General features: G+C 43.1%; 1 protein-coding gene across 2 annotated transcripts in view; it reads left to right on the top strand.

Annotated features, from left to right (window-relative positions):
* The window catches only part of SCP2 (sterol carrier protein 2), an 80,190-nt gene that overhangs the window by 45,238 nt on the left and 16,325 nt on the right, over window positions 1-18,627 (top strand). Inside the window, exons 11-12 of one of the 2 annotated variants that reach the window (XM_074221415.1) lie at window positions 231-338; window positions 9,010-9,172. In XM_074221415.1, the coding sequence (XP_074077516.1) occupies window positions 231-338; window positions 9,010-9,172 (271 nt within the window). Of the gene's footprint in view, window positions 1-230; window positions 339-7,981; window positions 8,423-9,009; window positions 9,173-18,627 lie in introns of those variants that run through there. The other variant, XM_074221416.1, reaches the window with a different exon arrangement.

Genomic DNA, 18,627 nt, shown 5'->3' with positions numbered 1-18,627 from the left:
GGCTTTGTCTTTCTCTTCTTAGGTCCCAAGCTTGTTCTTGACAATTTCAGATCTGATTTGAATTGTCTCATTATTTCCACATACATCATTGTACCTGTTCATATAATTCAGAATTTTCTTTAATTTGTGTTGATATGAAATGTTAGCTTAAATAAATTTCCAACCATAACTCTGAACTTAACAAGCATCTGTTTTCAGCTTCCATTTTATTTTTAACCTTTATTTTTTAGGAAAGGCAGGAGAGCTGGTTGATAGAGGAGACAATACTTATGGAGGGAAGTGGGTCATAAACCCCAGCGGTGGATTGATTTCTAAGGGCCACCCCCTTGGCGCTACAGGTAATCCCAATACAGATTTTATCCTTATTAGTCTCAGGTTGTACATTGAACGGGGTGGTTTGAAGGGAAATGTGCATTCTTTGGGCTCAGATGGTGTCTTCCAGAGCAAGGATTCCTCCCCTTCTTTGTGTTGTAGATTTGGGCAGTCAGACTGTGGGAGACAGGGGCCCTTCCTCAGAATAGTGTTTGTAAGCTTATAAAATAAAATCCATAGGATTGCAAAGGAAACTGTTGTATTGAAGTAACCATTATTGATGCACTCAAAGGTTCAAGTTCATGGGCTCCTGAGATTTTCCCTTTAGCTCAGATACAGATCCCTGCTCTAGAATGGGTATTCTCTTTCTCTTATGGCTGTCCTCTGCCTGGTATCTGCCCTCTCCACTCTGCTGAAGAGGCTCTTTGCAAAGTCACAGTTTGGTTGCTCCTGCCCCCCATCTTTGTCTCCTTGACTCCTCTTCCAGTATTTGGCCTTGTTGCCCCCTGAACCTCCTTGACATCCTCTCATCATTTGACTTTTTGGTTTCTTTGGTTATATCATGGTTCTCCTCCTGCCTTTCTAGCCACTCCTTTTCTGGGCTTTCAGCTTCTTCCTGGTTCTTAAACATGGATTTCCACTATAGTTTTGATCTCACCTCCTTTTCTGTCAGTGTTCTCTTTACCTTGGTCATTGTGTCCACTCCTCTAACTTCAGGTAGTGTCTTTTTGCAGTAGATTCCCAAAACTCTGTGACCAGGCTCAAACAGCCCAGGGCTTCTACTCTACATTCCCATCCACTGGTGCTAAATGGTCTTTCTTGGATCATCCACTTGTACCTCAAACTCATGTAATGAAGGCAATTCATAATATGTACCCCCCCCACCAATCACCTTAGGAGTTTTGTTTTGCACTTTGTGGAGCCTGGATTCCTCTTATCTCCTTTCCTTTGTTTAATATATCCCTGACCATCGGCAGAATGTAAAAAAAAAAGCATAAAAGGGAGTTAGTTCAATTCAACAAACATTGATTAAGCCTTTACTGATTTTGATTGATTGTGCTGGTGATATAGAGAAGGATCAAGAGTCTTTTCTGCCTTTGGTAAAACGAGTGCATGGGAAACTTGGTCTCAAGGAGTTGGGGAGGTGGTGCTAGAGTTGGGCCATGAAATTAGGGCAGGATTACAACAGGTGCAGATGTGGAGAGAGTCCGTTTCAGACCTTGATTTGATCAGCATTCCTGGTTGTAGACAGGACTAGATAGAAATCATTTTTGCCAGATGAGATCTGGTTCTTTTATCAAGAGATTCATTCCTAGGCTGGCCCATTCCATTGCCTGAGTCTTCAGTGAGAGTAGATTCTTCTTGAGTCTTTGGGCAACTGGCTGGTGATAGTGCTGCTCTTTGGGGGAGATCATGGAAACCTTGATGAGTTGAGTTAAGTCATCAGAAAGGGGTTGACAGTTACTGAAGAGTGAGTGTTTATTTGCCGTAGATTGACAATTTGGCCACATTTCAAGGACATCTGATGTGTGGCCAGTGGCTGGAGTGCCATCCAAAACAGAATTTAAATTCCTGGAAAATGTCTGGGGATGATGATCTCCAAGTTGTCGTTCCACTGACTACATGAATAACAAATGACAGTAAGTTTCTGAGAGAAATGGAAAATGGAACTCTTAAGGTCTTCCAGGTGTGCTAAAGGAAGACAGGATGTTTGAGGGGGAGGGGGGGCATAGGGTGGGGTTGGTGTCTGGATCTGAATGGGTTCAGTGTAGGCATGAGATCATACTTGTTTGGTAGAAGCTAAACATTTCCATAGAATTAGTTTTAAAAATGTGAGGCCTAGATCTATGAGGTAATCCTAGTTACTTTAAAACTGTCCATTAAGTGCTTAAATTTTGTATTTTCTGCTTATTTACCAGTTTAAAATATTAATTTGATTATTTTTTGAATTGATGTTTGTTGAATTAAACTGGCCAATTTTACTTCTTCAACTCAGAAGCTTTTATTAAATGCTCACTATTTACCAGATTATGGACATTCAAAGAAAGGCAGAACCAGTCTTTGCTCTGAGGAACTCCCAGTAGACTAGAGGAAACCATCTGTCAATAGTTCAGTATTCAAGAAATGACCTGAGTAGATGGAAGGCCAATGAATAGAAAGGGATCAGGAACAGGAGAGAGGGATCAGGAAAAGCCTTAACATTTTCCTTTTAGTGAGAATTTTCTCCAATTTTGACTCAGGAAACTGAGAAGTCATAAATAAATCTGATGATCTTTATAAATGTTATTAGAGTGGTTTTGGAAGTGTTACTAATTTGGGGGTCTTTGTAAAGCTGCTTAAAACCTTATTGTTTTTCAGTTCATTTCAGCTATAAAATTTTGTGATCCATGAATAGAGTTGAGATGCCCTTACTAGTTTCTTTTGTGACTTGTACTCTTTTGTTAACACCATCTGAACTGTTGGTCTTTTTTTACCCAAGACCAGAAGGGAGGAGAGGAGGGTGGTGACATAACCAAACTGCATAAAGAATGGAGTAAAATTCAGTTTGACTTGGGTGAGAAGGCTTGGAAAAAGATGATGGGGGGCGGGCATTAAAACTAAGGAGTTAATACCTTTTCTAGTAAGCATTGGGGAGAGGTTTTTGATTGAAGGATTGAAGGAATATATTAGGATATAATATAAAAGGGAAAGAGAGAGCAGAGGTAGCAAAAACCAGTTTGCTGCACTAATTGTCAAGATAAAAACAGACTGGTGGATTTTAATCAAGGTGATTGCTGCAAGGGAGGGGACAGGATTAAATGATGATGGGAGGAGTCAGAGTTGACTACTGAGTTACCTTCTTGGGTGCTTGGGAGGTTGGTTTCCAGCCTAAAGTCAGCTCCAACACTGATGTCAAATCCCAAAAATCCTAAAGAGGCTTCTTTATAGCAAAGGTAGGTGTCAACATAAGTTCTCATATTAATCAACTTCAGAATTTATGCAGAATTTAAAGACAGGAACTGATTTTTGGGGGAAAAGAAAAATTTAGTTCCAGTCCTATTGGGTTTTAGGTGCTGAGAAGGCTGGAGAGATATCTAGCCTATGGTAAGAAATCCAGCTTGAGCTTTAAGCAGAACTTGTGTTGGAGAGGACTGTCTAGAAGACATTTGTAGAGAGGTGATGATTAAAATCTATGATGTCACAGGGATACATCAGCAAGCATTCATTACAGGCTCATTCTATGCTGAGCTTTAGGGATGCAAACACAGAATCACATGGCATTCGAGAGGTTGACATACCTGAGAGATGGAGTCTAACCCTGGAAATGGCCTTGTGCAGCTGTGCCTCCTGGAATCCCTGGCCTTCTTCAAGACTCAGCTCTAATGCCATCTAATGAATGAGATTTATCCTGGTCCTTCTAGGGTGGGGCTATTGCTTTCTCTCCAAGTCTACCTTGTATTTGATTAATAGATTAGGGGGACTAGTGGATAGACTGCCAGCAAGACCCATCTTCCTGAGGTCAAATCTAATCTTAGACTCTTATTAGCTGTGTGATCTGGGGCAAATCACTTTACCTTGTTTGCCTCAATTCCTTCATCTGTAAAATGAGCTGGAGAAAGAAATGGCAAACCACTGTAGTATCTCTGTCAAGAAAACCCCAAGTGGGATCACAAAAAGACTGAACAATAAAATGTGTCTTGTAGGTACCTGTAAATCCATGTGTTAGTGAATTGAGGTGGAAGCTCTTTGAGGTTTCTTCATTTTGGCCTTTGAGTCCCTGATGCTTGTGCCTGTTGTCACAGACCAAATACTCAGTTGTTTGATTGATTGATTAAAGCATGAGGTGTGTGCATAGAGGAAAGTGAAAAATCATTTCTGGAATATTTCAGTATTTAGGGTTAGAGTTAAGGTGAGGTGGAGAGATAAGACTGGAGAGGGAGAATCCATTCCAATCTTTTGGATCAAGACATTCTTTTTTTTTTAAGAAAGATTTTATTTATTTTGAGTTTTAAATTTTCCCCCCATTCTTGCTTCCCTCCCCCCACCCCCTACAGAAGGCAGTCTGTTAGAGACATTCATTATTCACAGAATAATGATTATCCAACTGCCTGTTAACTTTTCCAAGAAATTCAGTGGAATATAAATACTGGTCCTGCTTTTTTAGTTTTTTTTTTTTTTTTTTTGCAAGGCAATGGGGTTAAGTGGCTTGCCCAAGACCACACAGCTAGGTAATTATTAAGTGTCTGAGGTCAGATTTGAACTCAGGTACTCCTGACTCCAGGGCCAGTGCTCTATCCACTGTGTCACCTAGCCCCCCCCCCCCCTTTTCTTTTACACAGAGAGATGCAAGCCTTATTTCTGAACCCTGAAGTTCATTACTCAGATTGGCTCCGGGCTCTTATCATGCTTTGTTGGGCAATTCTCTAATGCCCTTTTTACCTGGTGTATGTTGTCTATATTTAAGTCTGACCACTCATCAGCCTGTTTGGTGTAGAATACAGAATCCTTAGGGTTTATGGCCTCCTGCCTTATCCTGGAGGATATTATTATAACAAAAACAATCACTTGGATTTGTAAAGAGCTTCAAAACCGGCTTTCCTTTTTAATGAAATTCTAAGGGAAGCAGAGGATTATTATCCTGGGAGTTGACTTGTTCATGATCACCTGACTTCAGCCCCAGATTTGGAGGAAGGACCTTGCCAGTTCAGGAGCTGCTCGAGGGCTCCTGAGTATGGAGGGGAGTGCTTCAGTGGCCTAGTGGCTCTAGTCCCAAGCACATCTGCTGCTTCCAGACCACTCTAGGAAGGACGGAGGCTCAGTTCATTTCAGATAGGCCATGCATATAGCCTGGGGAAAGTCACCAGCTTGAACTATTGGGTAGTCCTGATGTCTTGAGTGATTTTCTCTTCAAGCCTCACTGCTTTATTCACTTTATATTCACTTTATTCATTTAGTTTCTTCATCTATGGGGGGGGGGGGAATGATCATTGAGCCCCCTTTCAGGGTGTCATGAGGATCAAATGACTGAAAATACAGTAATCACTAACATCATCATCATCATCATCATCATTGTTAATTATAATGTTTTTGTCTTTCCCATCAACTCATTTCCTTAGGAATGCTTCCATTCTTTGTACATGTGTCTGCAATGCCTAGCACAGAGGAGCTTAATAACAGCTCCAGAATCAGCTGATAGAACTTATGTTGATGTGTATCTTTGATCCAAAGGAGCCTTCTTAGGATTTTTGGGACTTGGCCTCAGTGCTGGGTCTGACTTTTGCTTTAAACTGGAAACCAGACTTCCTTGTTTGTCCCGCTTTAACAAAGAAATTTTAAGAAGCAATTGAATAAAAGTATTGGTCCGATCAAAGAGGGAAAGCATCCAGATGAAAGTTTCAGATTGCACAATTTATTGTTCTAGTCGAGCAACAGCTTGAGTTGATGGATTGATTGCCTGTGGTTGGATCTCATTAAATACTTAGCAGAATGTGATTTGACCTCCTTAATGTCATGAGGCTTGAGTTAGCTTTTTATTACACAATCCATGTTCAAGTGAGATGATTTTGAAATAATGACCTTTGCATCTGATCTTGAAATCTTAAATAAATAGCAAAAACACTTAAATGTGGTTAAAAATTGCTATCAGTCTTCAACTTATTTCTATGGCTATGTTTAATATATTTTGGGGATGGTCAGATTTGGCAAAAATGGTGGTATCTTTGTTAATGGAATAATAACTTTGCAGAACAATCAGTTGGCTAATGTTATAGTATTGGGGCTAGAAATAAAGTTGTTCATCTGCTTGAAATTGCTAAACATAATTGTGAATAAAAATTTCTCTTGGAAATATCTGGGAGATCTTTTTTTTTTTAAGACCTGGCCAGACAAGTTATTTAGAAATAAATGCACAGTAGTAGTATTACTGTTAAAAAGATGACCCCTAAGTTACATAACTCTTTTTACTTGACTAAAAGCTAAGAACTGGCGCTAAGTCTGTAGAAATAGAAATTGGCTAACATGAAGTCTAGTTAGTTCTCAGTATGTGACTTATGACAATGAATTTTCAATGATAGACTTTTCTCATCAGCTGCCATACAGTGAATTCTTGGAGAGAAGCAAGTTAATTTTTGGTATTCAATCTCATTTTAATATGAATGTTTGCAATAGATTGAATTTCCTTTTGATGATATCATAGGATCTGGGTTGGAGGGGCTTCCTTCTAGAGGCTATCAAGGCCATTTGGTATGGAAACCAAAAAAGGTGTCCTCCCACCTTTGTGGAGTCCTCAGGCCTCTGGTAAACCCTAGATAGGAGTTAGACTGTCTACTTCTGCTCTGATTAGAACATCATTCCTTGAATCTTTCTATCTGTTGCTGTTGCTTTGCCCATGGATGCCAATTAGAATAAATTCCTCCTCTTTGACCATGAGTACCCTATAAATGCCTCATGGTATCTGTCCCCTGATGTATTCAGATAAATCACACTATTTCCATTGCTCCTTCTCTCATGACCTTGAAGCCCTTCCATGGTGTCCTTTCTATTCTCTGGGTGTTGTCCAGCATATTTTCTAAAATATGTCATGCAGAATGGAACCTAATAATATATTTGGGTCATAGATTTAGATCTAGTAGAGACCTCAGAGGCAATATATCTAATCTGTCACTTCTCTGATGAGGAAACAGCCAGAGAAGTGACTTTCTGAGGGTCCTGAGGTTGGAAGTGGCAGAGCTGTCTGTTTTGATCAATGTTATCTTCATCAGTCTGCACAGGTTTTTTTTTTTTTTTCAGGTGAACTCCTTTCTGTCCAATGTTCCCCTCATTTCATCCTTGTGAATTTAATTTTTAGAATCCAAGCCTCAGATTTTAAATTGATACCTATTGAATTTTGCCTTAGTAGATTCAGCCCAGAGTGCTCTGACCTGTTGAGATCTTTTGGACTCTGATATCTGTAAACTTTGTTGACTTTTCTTCTGCCTTCATCTAAGTTGTTGATAAAAAGTTAGTAAAGGACCAAGAATAAGGACCTGGAGCATTCCATGGAGACTGATTTTAATGACTCCTCTTGGGCTCTTGCATTATAGCCAGTTTTGAATTCACCTACTCATGCCATCATTTCACTCCCACCTTTCTTTATTGAGTAATATATCATGAGAGACTTTGCCTGAGGCCTTGCTCAAGGTTGGGTAAGCTGTATATACAGTATCTCTCTGTTTTCCAAGCCTAGTAACCCTATCACAAAAGGATACTAGGGTAATTTGATTTATTTATGGTTGATAAAGCTTGGCTTTTTAGGTGATCATTGCTGCCTTTTCTCCCAAGTTTACTAACCACATTTTAAATAATACATTTTAGAATCCTGTTTAGAAGTTTTCATTTATGAGGATATTACCATGTTTTGATAGCATTGTTAGCCTCCAAGTTTAGGGCAGAAAAGTTATTTCATGAGGGTGAATACATAAGGAAATAAAAACAAAAGGCAACTTGTTATAAAATATTTTGTGTTTTAGTAACTAAGAGGGTTTCTTGGTAAATGGATTTCTGAGGTCAGTTTTTGATTTCTGTGGTTCCCAGAGATTAGAGCTTTGAAGTAACCTTTGTTTACTCAGCAACTTGGAGAGCAAAGCCTGGACCCAGGGTGGAGGGGAATAAACAATGAAAAAGCTGAAGGGACTAGATTTCCTACCCATTATCAACTCCAGACTCAAGTCTATTCCCTTCCAAATGGATCCTTCCAAATAGGGAAATGGATGAGTGTAAGGCATGGCTTTGGACACATTTCTCCTTTCCTCAGAGAGTAAGGGCTCCTGCTTGCCTACTCCAGTGACTCTTAGATTCCTCTGAGATAACCTGCAGCCTCCTCTGCCATTTCAAGCCCTTCCTGTTCCAGCACCAACCTCTGCAGATTGATTCTTAAATACGTAGCACTTGAACTAAGCTTTGAAAGCAACTCGAGATTCTTAGCAAAGGGGAAGAGGGAATGCATTAGAGGCTGGGGGCACAGTCTAGCGGGTAGGTCTTGGGTCAGGGCAAGCAGGCAGGTCAGACTCGGGCATGGAGACTTCACCCTGTAGAGAGCAGGAGGAGGAATTCATAATCGGCTCGGGAATAGGTGGGCCCCGGCCCCGTGGAGGTAGGTCTGGCGGCCTCTCCTGGGGCCGGACCAGGTGTGAGGCGGTGATGGGGGGGGCGTAATGAGGGAGGGGGCACGCTGCGGACACGCCGCAGGGGTGCAGAGGAAGGCCTTGGCGGCTGCTGGGAGGTGGGAGGGAGGAGGGAGGAGGGAGAACTGCCAGGCTGAGAGCTGGGGGGGGGGGGGGAGCGTGGGGAAGGGGAGGCCTGGGGACTCGGGGCTGCGCTGTCCCAGGTCCTAGGCCGCCCCCAGCGCTCCTCTCCCCTCGGGCCTGGCCGGGCCGGCTCGGCTCGGCTCGGCTGGCCCGGCCCTGCTCGGCTCGGCTCGGCTGGCCCGGCCCTGCTCGGCTCGGCTCGGCTGGGCCCGGCCCTGCTCGGCTCGGCTCGGCTGGGCCCGGCCCTGCTCGGCTCGGCTCGGCTGGGCCCGGCCCTGCTCGGCTCGGCTCGGCTGGGCCCGGCCCTGCTCGGCTCGGCTCGGCTCGGCTGGCCCGGCTGGGCCCGGCTCGGCTGGCCCTGCTCGGCTCGGCGGGCCCGGCCCGGCGCTCAGGGGCGCCTGCGCGCTCTGTGTCTCTGTGTTCCACCCGGCAGGCCTGGCGCAGTGCGCGGAGCTGTGCTGGCAGCTGCGCGGGGAGGCGGGCCCCAGGCAGGTCCCGGGGGCCAAGGTCGCGCTGCAGCACAACCTGGGCCTCGGCGGAGCCGCCGTCGTCACGCTCTACAGGATGGGCTTCCCCGGCGCTGCGGGGGGCGGCAGGTGAGGGGGCCTGGTGGGGGGGCGGCAGGTGAGGGGGCCTGGTGGGGGGGCGGCGGAGAGGAGGGGCGGGGGGGGGGCGGACAGGAGGGGCGGGGGGGGCGGCAGGTGAGGGGGCGGGGGGGGGCGGACAGGAGGGGCGGGGGGGGGGCCGACAGGAGGGGCGGGGGGGGGGCCGACAGGAGGGGGCGGGGGGGGGGGCGGACAGGAGGGGGCGGGGGGGATCAAGCCTCCGTCTCCCGGCCGGGGCTGCTGGGAGGAGGCCCCATGGGGTTCGGACCTCGCTCACGGCCGAGGCCTCGGGCCCCATTTGGGGTCTCCTTGGAGCTGCTGCTGAGCGGACGGAGCCCCCGGAGTCAGGTGCCCTTGCCCGAGGGGTGCTAGCTGTGCCACCTGCCGGTGAGGACCTTGACTTAGGAGAAAGGCGGCTAGACCAACAGCTTTAAAAGCGTTGAGATCTCACCTCAGCCCAGTGATGGACCCCACCCCCCGGGGCTCACGGAAGGTGCCACCTGCCCCTAGAGACAGGCCATCCAAGGTGGTTTGTGCCAAGGTTTGGGGCTGGGCAGTGCTTCACGTGTACAGTGTAGGTTTTGTGAGTGGAGAAGGGGATCTTCATAAAGAAAAAGTTAAGGAATACTTGATAGCCGAGTGGGTACATGGCGGGCAGTGGGGGACGTGAACAGTAGCAGAATAATGCCAACATTACCCACCTGGAGGACAGGAAATATAGTCCTCAGAAAAATGAGAACATTACTAAGAGTGGAGGAAAGATGTTGCCTGGATTATGGAATTATAGGGTGTTGAATCTGATCTGCCTGTAGGGCATTCATGTGAATCTGGAGACCAGGAGACTGACTTGGACTAAATATCCAGACTCGGGAGCCATCTCAAAAGAGATAATAGTTGAACCAGTGGGGACTGAGGAGATCGTGAGAATGTGCTGTGAGAGCTGAGCAAGGAGAACATTCTGGAGGAAGGAAGTGGTCGGTAGAGTCAAGAAGTACGAGAAAAGACCATTGAATTTTTTCAGTTATGAGATCATTAATAAACTAAGGTGTTGTGTGGGAGTTATTGAAGGCACTAGGGCTAGAACCCAGCTCTCCAACAGTATGTTACTGCTTTCACTACCATTTCCTAATTTCGGTTCATCTTTCTGTTTTAAACAAATCGATTCTTATTGACTTTTTTCCCCGATCTTACGTCACCTGCATTTTTTTCTCTGGATCCTGAGAGCCATCTTTTATAATTAAGAATGACCTCAGCCTCTTACTAGAATGTTAGCACTTTCAGTTTTTGTCTGAAGGATTTTTGTTCCTAAAGGACACACTATACTTTTACTTGAAGGTGGCCCTGGTGTTTGTAGTTGTATGTTCTTTTCAAGTCTGTACAGGCAGTTACTTGATTAAAAGTTGTTAATTTGGAAGCTCTGCTTCTTTAACCTTATTAAGCAATATTGATTTTATCTTGATGGAATTATTTTTTAGAATTTCCATGGAGCAGTTTAAAAAAATCTTAGTGGAATCTCTTCTGCCCAAACCGGATCTAGTTAGCTCTAGGCATCATTTGAACAACCTTTAGAAGCACCCTGAGGTAGCTAATCAGATACTAGATTCCAGTCAGGAGACGTTTGGAGGAGACATGATGTCCCCTCTCACAGCCTCAGCGATTCTGGAGCCCCCCACCAGGCTGTTGTGAGGATCCAGTGTAGAAGGAGTGCCCGCTGCTTTGTGAGTTGCTATTGTAGAAGGTGTGCCCAGTGCTTTGTGAGCTGCCAGTGTAGAAGGTATTCCTGGTACTTTGTGAGATATCAGTTTAGAAGCTGTGCCCTCTGCTTTGTGAGCTGCCACTTAGGATAGTGGCTGGGGAAGGAGTTAAGAAGAAATCTCAGGAGCTCCTATTGTGTATCAGAGGCCAGCAGAAAAGGACGGACAGACTCCAGAGTCAGAGATTCTGGCTCACATCTTGCTTCTGACACTCACCATTCCATCTTGGGCAAGTCAGCTTATTTCTCAAGGTCTCTGTTTCCTCCTCTGTGAAAGAATAGGGGAGGAGGTTTGTCTAAAATGGCCTTTGAGATCTCTTCTGCCTCTAGGCCTTTGACCCCTACTATTCTAAATTGCACTATACATAGATAAATGAAACCATTTATTCTTCCAGGAAAGTTTTTCTCAATAACCCTGGGCAAGTAGATACATGCACAGAATAAGGACATCTTATCCCAAGCTAATCTTTTTATTTTTTTTATTTTTTGCAAGGCAGTGGAGTTAAATGGCTTGCCCAAGGCCACACAGCTAGGTAATTATTAAGTTTCTGAGGCCAGATTTGAACTTAGGTACTCCTGACTCCAGGGCCAGTGTTCTATCTACACCACCACCTAGCTGCTCCAAATGATTACTTTTTGAATAAATATTTATATAGAGTACAGAAAATAGTTGAAGGATAATAATGTGAGCTTAGATTTTTGTCAAATTAGCATCATTGAATCTTTGTCATTTATTTTTGACTGACTATTCAGGGATGGAAGAAAATTTCAGCAGATCATGTCATCAGTTTTACCTGCACCACCTAGCTAAACTAATCTTAATATCCCATATTGGTTGACCTAGTTTAAACCTTTCTTCTAGTTTTCTTCCATCCCTTACTATTCTACTTGGCAGCATCTAGCCCTAGGCTTGTCACTGGCTGGTTGTCCCACACAAGCTATGTGGCCTGACTTAGCTCAGAATGCCCTCCTCCCATCTTCATCTGTTCATCCACTGCCTCTTCCTCAAAGACTTACCTGATCTTTCTCAGGTATCACCTTTGCTCCCTCCTTTGAACCCCAAGTAATGCCTTGTTAGAACCTAGTTTTAGTTGTTTATTTTGTCCATTATTAATAGGTTTACTTTCGAGTCTCCTAGAATACCTATGAAAAAGTCCTTCCATGTTGTAATGTTCAGTAAATTTTTGTTGAACAGATGACCACCTTCTTATTTCATACTGTTCCTTTCCATGCACTGTCAGCCACATTGGCCTTCTGTGTTCCTCATTTCATCCTTTGGTTTCCACCTCTGTGCTTTCCTGGAAAACATCCCTCAGGCTTGGAGCACTTTCTCTGTGAAATCTTTTTTTTTTCCCTGTGAAATCTTAATCTTCTTTCCTGGCACAGCTCCCCATTCCTTGAAACTTTCTCTAATATTCTCAAACTGAAAGTGCTCTCTTCCTTTTCCAGTTTCCCTAAACCACACCCCTTCCTCTTAATGCAGACAACTATTACATAAATCTAGATTTTATTTCCCCTAGTAGGCTTATTATTATACTTCCCAAGGGTAGCGACTGTGGCTTCTTTAATTTTTGTATCTTCAGTATTATATTTTTTGAATTGAGTTTTTAGATTTAGTGACTTTAGTGACATCACTTTTTGAACTGAACAGTTAATTGGCAAGACTTCATGATAAAGTATTTGATAATAAAGTCACAAAAAGACCCTGATTACATAATTTCCAGTTTTATTGTTCCCCCATTCTAGAACTATGAGTGAAATAGTCTAGAAATATGAGGACTAACAAAGCTTAAGACTAAAAATGAGACTGATAAGAAAAATAATTTCAATTTAATACTACAATATTTTGAATTTTTTTTAATATGGAAAGGTCTCATAACCAATAAAGCTAATTCATGGTAAAAAATAAACAAACTGACAAAAACCACTCTCTAGCCCTGCATCATCTCAGTAAATATTGACCTTCTGTAATGTCTCACGCAGGGTTTATAATATTTTAGAAAAAATATTAAGTTTTCAAGAATTGCTTTTAAGCACCAGTTTAAGCATTTTCTTCTTCATGTATAATAAATGTAATTAAGATGCACTAATACAGAATTGTTGTAGGTCTGACAGGAGGAGAGTGGGAGAAAAAGGATTCACTTATGGAAGGGAGTGTAAAAAAGGTGTCAAGGGAATTGATTTCAGACATCCTTGGCTTCAGAACAATTTACAGGCTCTCTTCACAGAGAAACGACCAGTGTCCTACAAAGTATTTTTGTTTCTTGGAAGAGACCCAGATCATTTAAGTCAGCCAGCATTTAAGCACCTACTTAATTACATGTGTGTACACTTTTCTTGTTCTATGCATAGCTGTTTGCTTGTTGTCCCCCCATTAGAGTTCCGAGAGGGAGGATCTGTCCTTTAGCCCTTTTTGTATCTGCTGCACTTGGCACACCCAGCTCTGACCCACTTCTTGGAGAGGACTTCGTTGCATCCGAGGACTGGGCTGGGGTGGGGGACCAGGACCCAGAGCAAACAGTTCTTGACTTCAAAATGTTTACATTGCTCTGGGGGACATGATAAACATACAAGGAAGTAAGTAGAGATTTTATACAAAGTTATAAGGCAGTACTCTGTTAATTGAAATTACTAGAGATGCCCCATGGCTATAAAAACTATTCCTTTGAACACATTCTCTCATTGACTCCTTTAAAATTTAACATCATTAGCTTCCAGTGTCGATCTAGTCTAAGTCAAAATTTAAAGGCCATTTGTAGATGACATACACAGGACTTTAATAGGCTGATGCTCAGATTGGTTATGTGTCTGGTAAGTGATGTAAAATGCACAACATATGTGAAAATTAACCTATTCCAACTTCCTACCCAGGCTCTCTAAAATTTGGCTTAGACAAATTAACTGCCAATTTTGATGCATCAAGTTGTAGTTTATCCATTTCTGTTGAGTGGGGTTTTTGTTGTTTGTGTATTTGTTTAGTTTTTTATATTTGTCCTTTTTCTAGTTGCATTTTTCCAGGAGAAAGAACTGATGGTTACATTTCTTGTGGATCCTATCATCCTGCTCAATAAATATTTTCTTCTCTTTAAGTAAATATTTATTGCTTTGATTTCTTATATAACTACTGGCTTATTAGACTGAGGAGTCCTGCCTAGAAAGAGTTTTCTGTTGTGCATTCCTTAGATTTGCTGCTTATCAATAATAATTATAGATGTGAGATACAGCTACTTAATAGAGATAAACACTAGAAGATAAGCATCATGATCATTGAGTCAGAGGTATGATTCTTGTCCAGGAGGCTTTGTGAATTGCACTGTTGGCCTTCCTGGACCATTCACTCTCCCTTGTGTACATTTCATTGAAAACCTCTCTTTTTAGCAAAGCCACCTGCTCTGCTCCTGATCATCGCTGACTTTGAGAAGCCCAGTGGACTGGGCTGTTGGAGAAAGTTTCTGTACACAGGAAAAAGCAGACCCTTAGGTTCTTAAAATGACTTCCTTTTTCTATATCTTACTCACCTTGTTGAATGTGAGTAGGTGGCAGTGAACTGTATTCTCTGGCGGGGGGGGGGGGGGGGGTAGCTTCTTTGCAAGAAGGCAACACAAATCAGACCAAAAGACCAAAGCAGCCAGGCCAGTCTTGTAGTGAAGATGAAGACTTAAGCATTGAGATCCACTAGTTTTCACAAAGTAAGAAATGCCAAGGCTCTGACTCATAGGTTGTAACCTGCTCCAGTAGCAATCCATAAGGATCATCTGAGTCCCAAGGAATTCAGAGTTCTCAGTATATGGGAGAAATCAGTGTGACTGGTTCCAGAGTGAGTCTTTTGGCATGTTAAAAGAGAACCATTCTGGTACTTGCCATTAGGTAAATCTCTAGATGAATCAATGGTCCTTTATGGGGATGATAACTGCTTCTTGTAATTAATTGAATTAGAAAATTTATTTTTACCTAAGACATATTTCAAAGAGGAAAGACTATCACCATTTGAAGAGTTCTTATCAGTCTTCTATCTTAATTTTGTTTTTCTTCCCTAGAGCTTTCCTAACTAAGAAAAATCCTTTGAATGTTTTGTCTACCATGTAAAATATTCTTGACTGCAGAACAACAAAATTTCATTTTATCACTGGCTTAAATGTAATGGCACATATTTCATTGCTATTAATTAGGGAAAAGGATAGTAAATTTTCCATTGTAAAGCAATAATGGTAATTGTATTTTGATTATCAGTCCAGGCTTTGTGCTCCTAGTCAGATTGTAAAACTGTCTTTAAAGAAAGCCAAACCAGAACAGTCCCATTTCTTTTATCTTCAGAGGGTTTTGACTTGGAGTTTGACCTTCCCTTCATTTAGACTAGCTTTGAATGTGGCTGGTTGTTGCATGGGCTATGTAGCTTCTCTTGGGGAAAATAAGAATTTTATTTTTTTTAAGTAGGAGAATTAGCCAAGTATAGAATTAGAACCAATTTATATTTTTAGACTGTGGTCTATTTAAGAAAAAATTCCATGGTACATTCATTTTTAATATCAAACTCTTCTGGTTGGTGTGAAATTTTATCCTGTAGCATTTAGAACATCTTCAGATTTGTCCCCCTTTTGACTTCCTCCTACCTACAAACATGTTCCACTACTCCAACCCCCCCAACCCTCTTCTTTTGACTTTGCTACCCCCTCTAACTACTCCCTCCTTCCAACCCCCCCCTCCAACTCTTTAAGATTTACAAGGCATCAGACACATTCTGTCATTTGTTGGCCTCTCAGGTATTACTGTCCTGATTTTACAGATAGGGAAACTGAGACTGAGGGAAGTGGCTGCCAGTGGTCACACAGCCAGTAAGTTTCAGGGTTGAGATCCCAAACCTTTATCCTTCCAGACCCATGTTAAAATTTTATTTTATTGTGCCATGTTACTGCTCCTCACTGCCAGCCTTTTGGAAAGAATAGTTTGGACAATCCTATCCTCATTCCCTGCATTCTTCCTTTCTACCTTCCTATTGAACCTGGGCTCTTGATGGTCCCAGAGGACTTGGTAACAGCTGAGCAAAGGGCCTTCCCGTGCTGTGCCTCAGAGCCATGTCCACACTATTAACCGTTCTCACTTGTTACTTGTCTTTCATGACTGCCATCATCTGTCATGGTCTTCCCTTACTTCTTGGCTCTTTTTGGGGTCTCCTTTGCTTCCCCTGAAGTGTGTTTATCAGACTCTGTCTTCAGCCTCTTTTCATGCCCCTGATCACTTCCCCTACCTTGACTTTCTCCCTTCACCCTCTTGGTTGAGGTACCACTGTTGTCCCCATCCCTTAGGCCTCAGACTTGTAATGTTCTCCCTGCCTCCTCTTGTCTGCCTCCTTTCCAGCCTCATTTTGGCCTTGAAGTTCTTCTCTCGTATGTCTCCAGAGTACTTTTCCAGCTTTATTTCACACCACTCACTTTCGTAGGAATCTGTGTTCCAGCCAAACTGAATTGGTAGCTGTTTGATGTTTCTCCTGTCCTCTTTGCTTATGTTATTTCCTGTACCTTTGTCTACCATGGCCTTTGTCCATATCTCTGTCTCCTGAATTCCTTCTCTTCCTTCAAGGTCTTGTTTAAGGTGCCACCCCTTCATGAATTTACCTTAATCTGTCCCCATTGAGTAGAAGTGATCCCTTGCTCCCTAGTCTCTTTGTTCCACATCACTGTCTGGGTGAATGGGATGTCTCTCTGAGCTGCCCCAGCAGCCAGCTGGGTCCAAGATGAAATGGAATGAAAACAGGCCAGGTTGTATCCAGGAGATTCCGATGCTTTCAGTGACTCTAGATTTCTTCTTGAAACACCCTACTCCCCCTCAAAACCCTCAAAACCTTCCTTCTGAGAAGCCACGGGAGCTCTTTCTAGCCCTGAGAGGCAGTGGTTGCAGAGGCGCCTGCAGGCCCAGGAAGGCCTCACTCAAGTCAGTTGGGTGACTCTGGGAAGTTCCCCAGGCTGCTCTCGGAGACCAAGTTATAGGAAAGTTGGCTGTCTGCACTGACCAAAGGAATTTCTGACCAAGACCTCTCTTGTATTGCTGTAACCATGAGTCTGGTAGGAAAAATGACTTTGGCATATTGCATTCTCCCAGGAAACCCCATGGTGGGCACAAACAGGCAGCAGCATATTGACATTTTCCATGGAAGGAGTGGTGTAAGTTGGAAAGGATGTACCTTGGCTAGGTAGTGATATGAAGGCATCATCATAGTAATGACTCACATTTATACAGTTCTGCCAGGTGCTCCCCAGGTATTATCTCATTGATCTCACAGTAATGCTAGGAGGGAGCTGCTGTTATCCCCATTTTATAGCTTAGGAAGCTGAGGCTGTGGAATGTGACAGGACCTTGAGCAATGTCTGAGGCACATTGGGGGAACCTCCAAATGGAACTTCTCTTGGAGACCATGGAGGTCATACTGGATGGGGAAGTGCTTTTGGAACAAGGATGTACCCTGAACCCCAGTTGTGATAATTAAATTAGAAATCTTGATGGCTGCCTCATGTGTGTGTGGAACCTGACTTCTTTGTAGACTGACCATGTGAGAGGTAGGTGTCTGGTTAAAATATGGGATTTCATTTCACATAGAACAATCAAAAGAAGAACTCACTGCCAGCACCTTGTTTGTCATCTCTTTGGTTAACTGTTGGGGAATTAACTGGTTGGGAACTGCCAACAGCTCAGTCATAGGGTGCTGGTCATGATAGAAGTTTCTTTTTAATCTTCATTTGTCTCTTTGCACTTACATGGGTTTCTGCTTTTGGACCCCGTAAGTCTGTGAATTTTTTGAGCATAGGACTTTGGAGGTGATGGGGAGTGTTTCTGGGAGCTGCTTCCAGCCACCAAGGCCTCATCTTAGAACTTTGTCCTAGCGAAGAGTGTGAAGCAGAAGCAACTGATAAGAGATGGCCCCATGAGCAGGGTGCACTGATAGTGTCCCAGAAGCAGAAGACTGTGGGCGGGGGAGTCCTGGACTTAGTGGTGGTGTGGCAGCTCTTGCAGCTGGGAGCAACAAAGCCTTCACATGATGAAATTAGGTGCCATTTTAAGCTTTGAAAATAGAATCCAGACAGAGAGGCAGTCAACTGATGGGTTGTCTGAGGGCAATGCTGAGGTGAATCCTTTTATGCAGATGATCCTGTGCCACTCTTCAGTTTTTATTTTAAACATTTTAAAAATTGATACATTGATTTTACTTTGAAGTGGATCCTATTTGAACTATGGTGTCAGAAATATATAGAATCATTAATGCCTTATGGTAAAGGCCTTTAAATATATGAAAGAATATGTGTGAAGAGAGCTTCACTTTGTTCTGCTCATCGCCAGAGCAGTACAGAGACAGGTAGAGTGGACCAGAGTTACCTGACCAACAGCTACCTCCTCAGGATGAGGGGAATGGGCTGCTTCCCAGCTGTATCTGGCAGAAGCTTGCTGGCTGCCCATTAGGACTACTGTCAGTGGGATCCTGGGAGGAGGGCTTGAACTGGATGACCTGTGAACTCTCATTTGACCCCAAGTTTCTATCTAGAGAGAAAGATTTCTCCTTGCTAGGTTTGTTCCTTTGACATTTTTTATCAGTGATACAGTTGATAGAAATTACTTAACTCATCAGATTTATAAATCATTCACATGGAAGCTATCCAAAGCCACATAAACAGATCTTACTGTATAACTAAGGCAATAATGTGGC

This window comes from Macrotis lagotis, chromosome 2 (genome assembly GCF_037893015.1).
Source record: "Macrotis lagotis isolate mMagLag1 chromosome 2, bilby.v1.9.chrom.fasta, whole genome shotgun sequence".
Classification (NCBI taxonomy): Eukaryota; Metazoa; Chordata; class Mammalia; order Peramelemorphia; family Peramelidae; genus Macrotis; species Macrotis lagotis.
The sequence above is the reverse complement of the archived record's forward strand: the minus strand, read 5'-3'. Positions and strand labels throughout refer to the sequence as shown.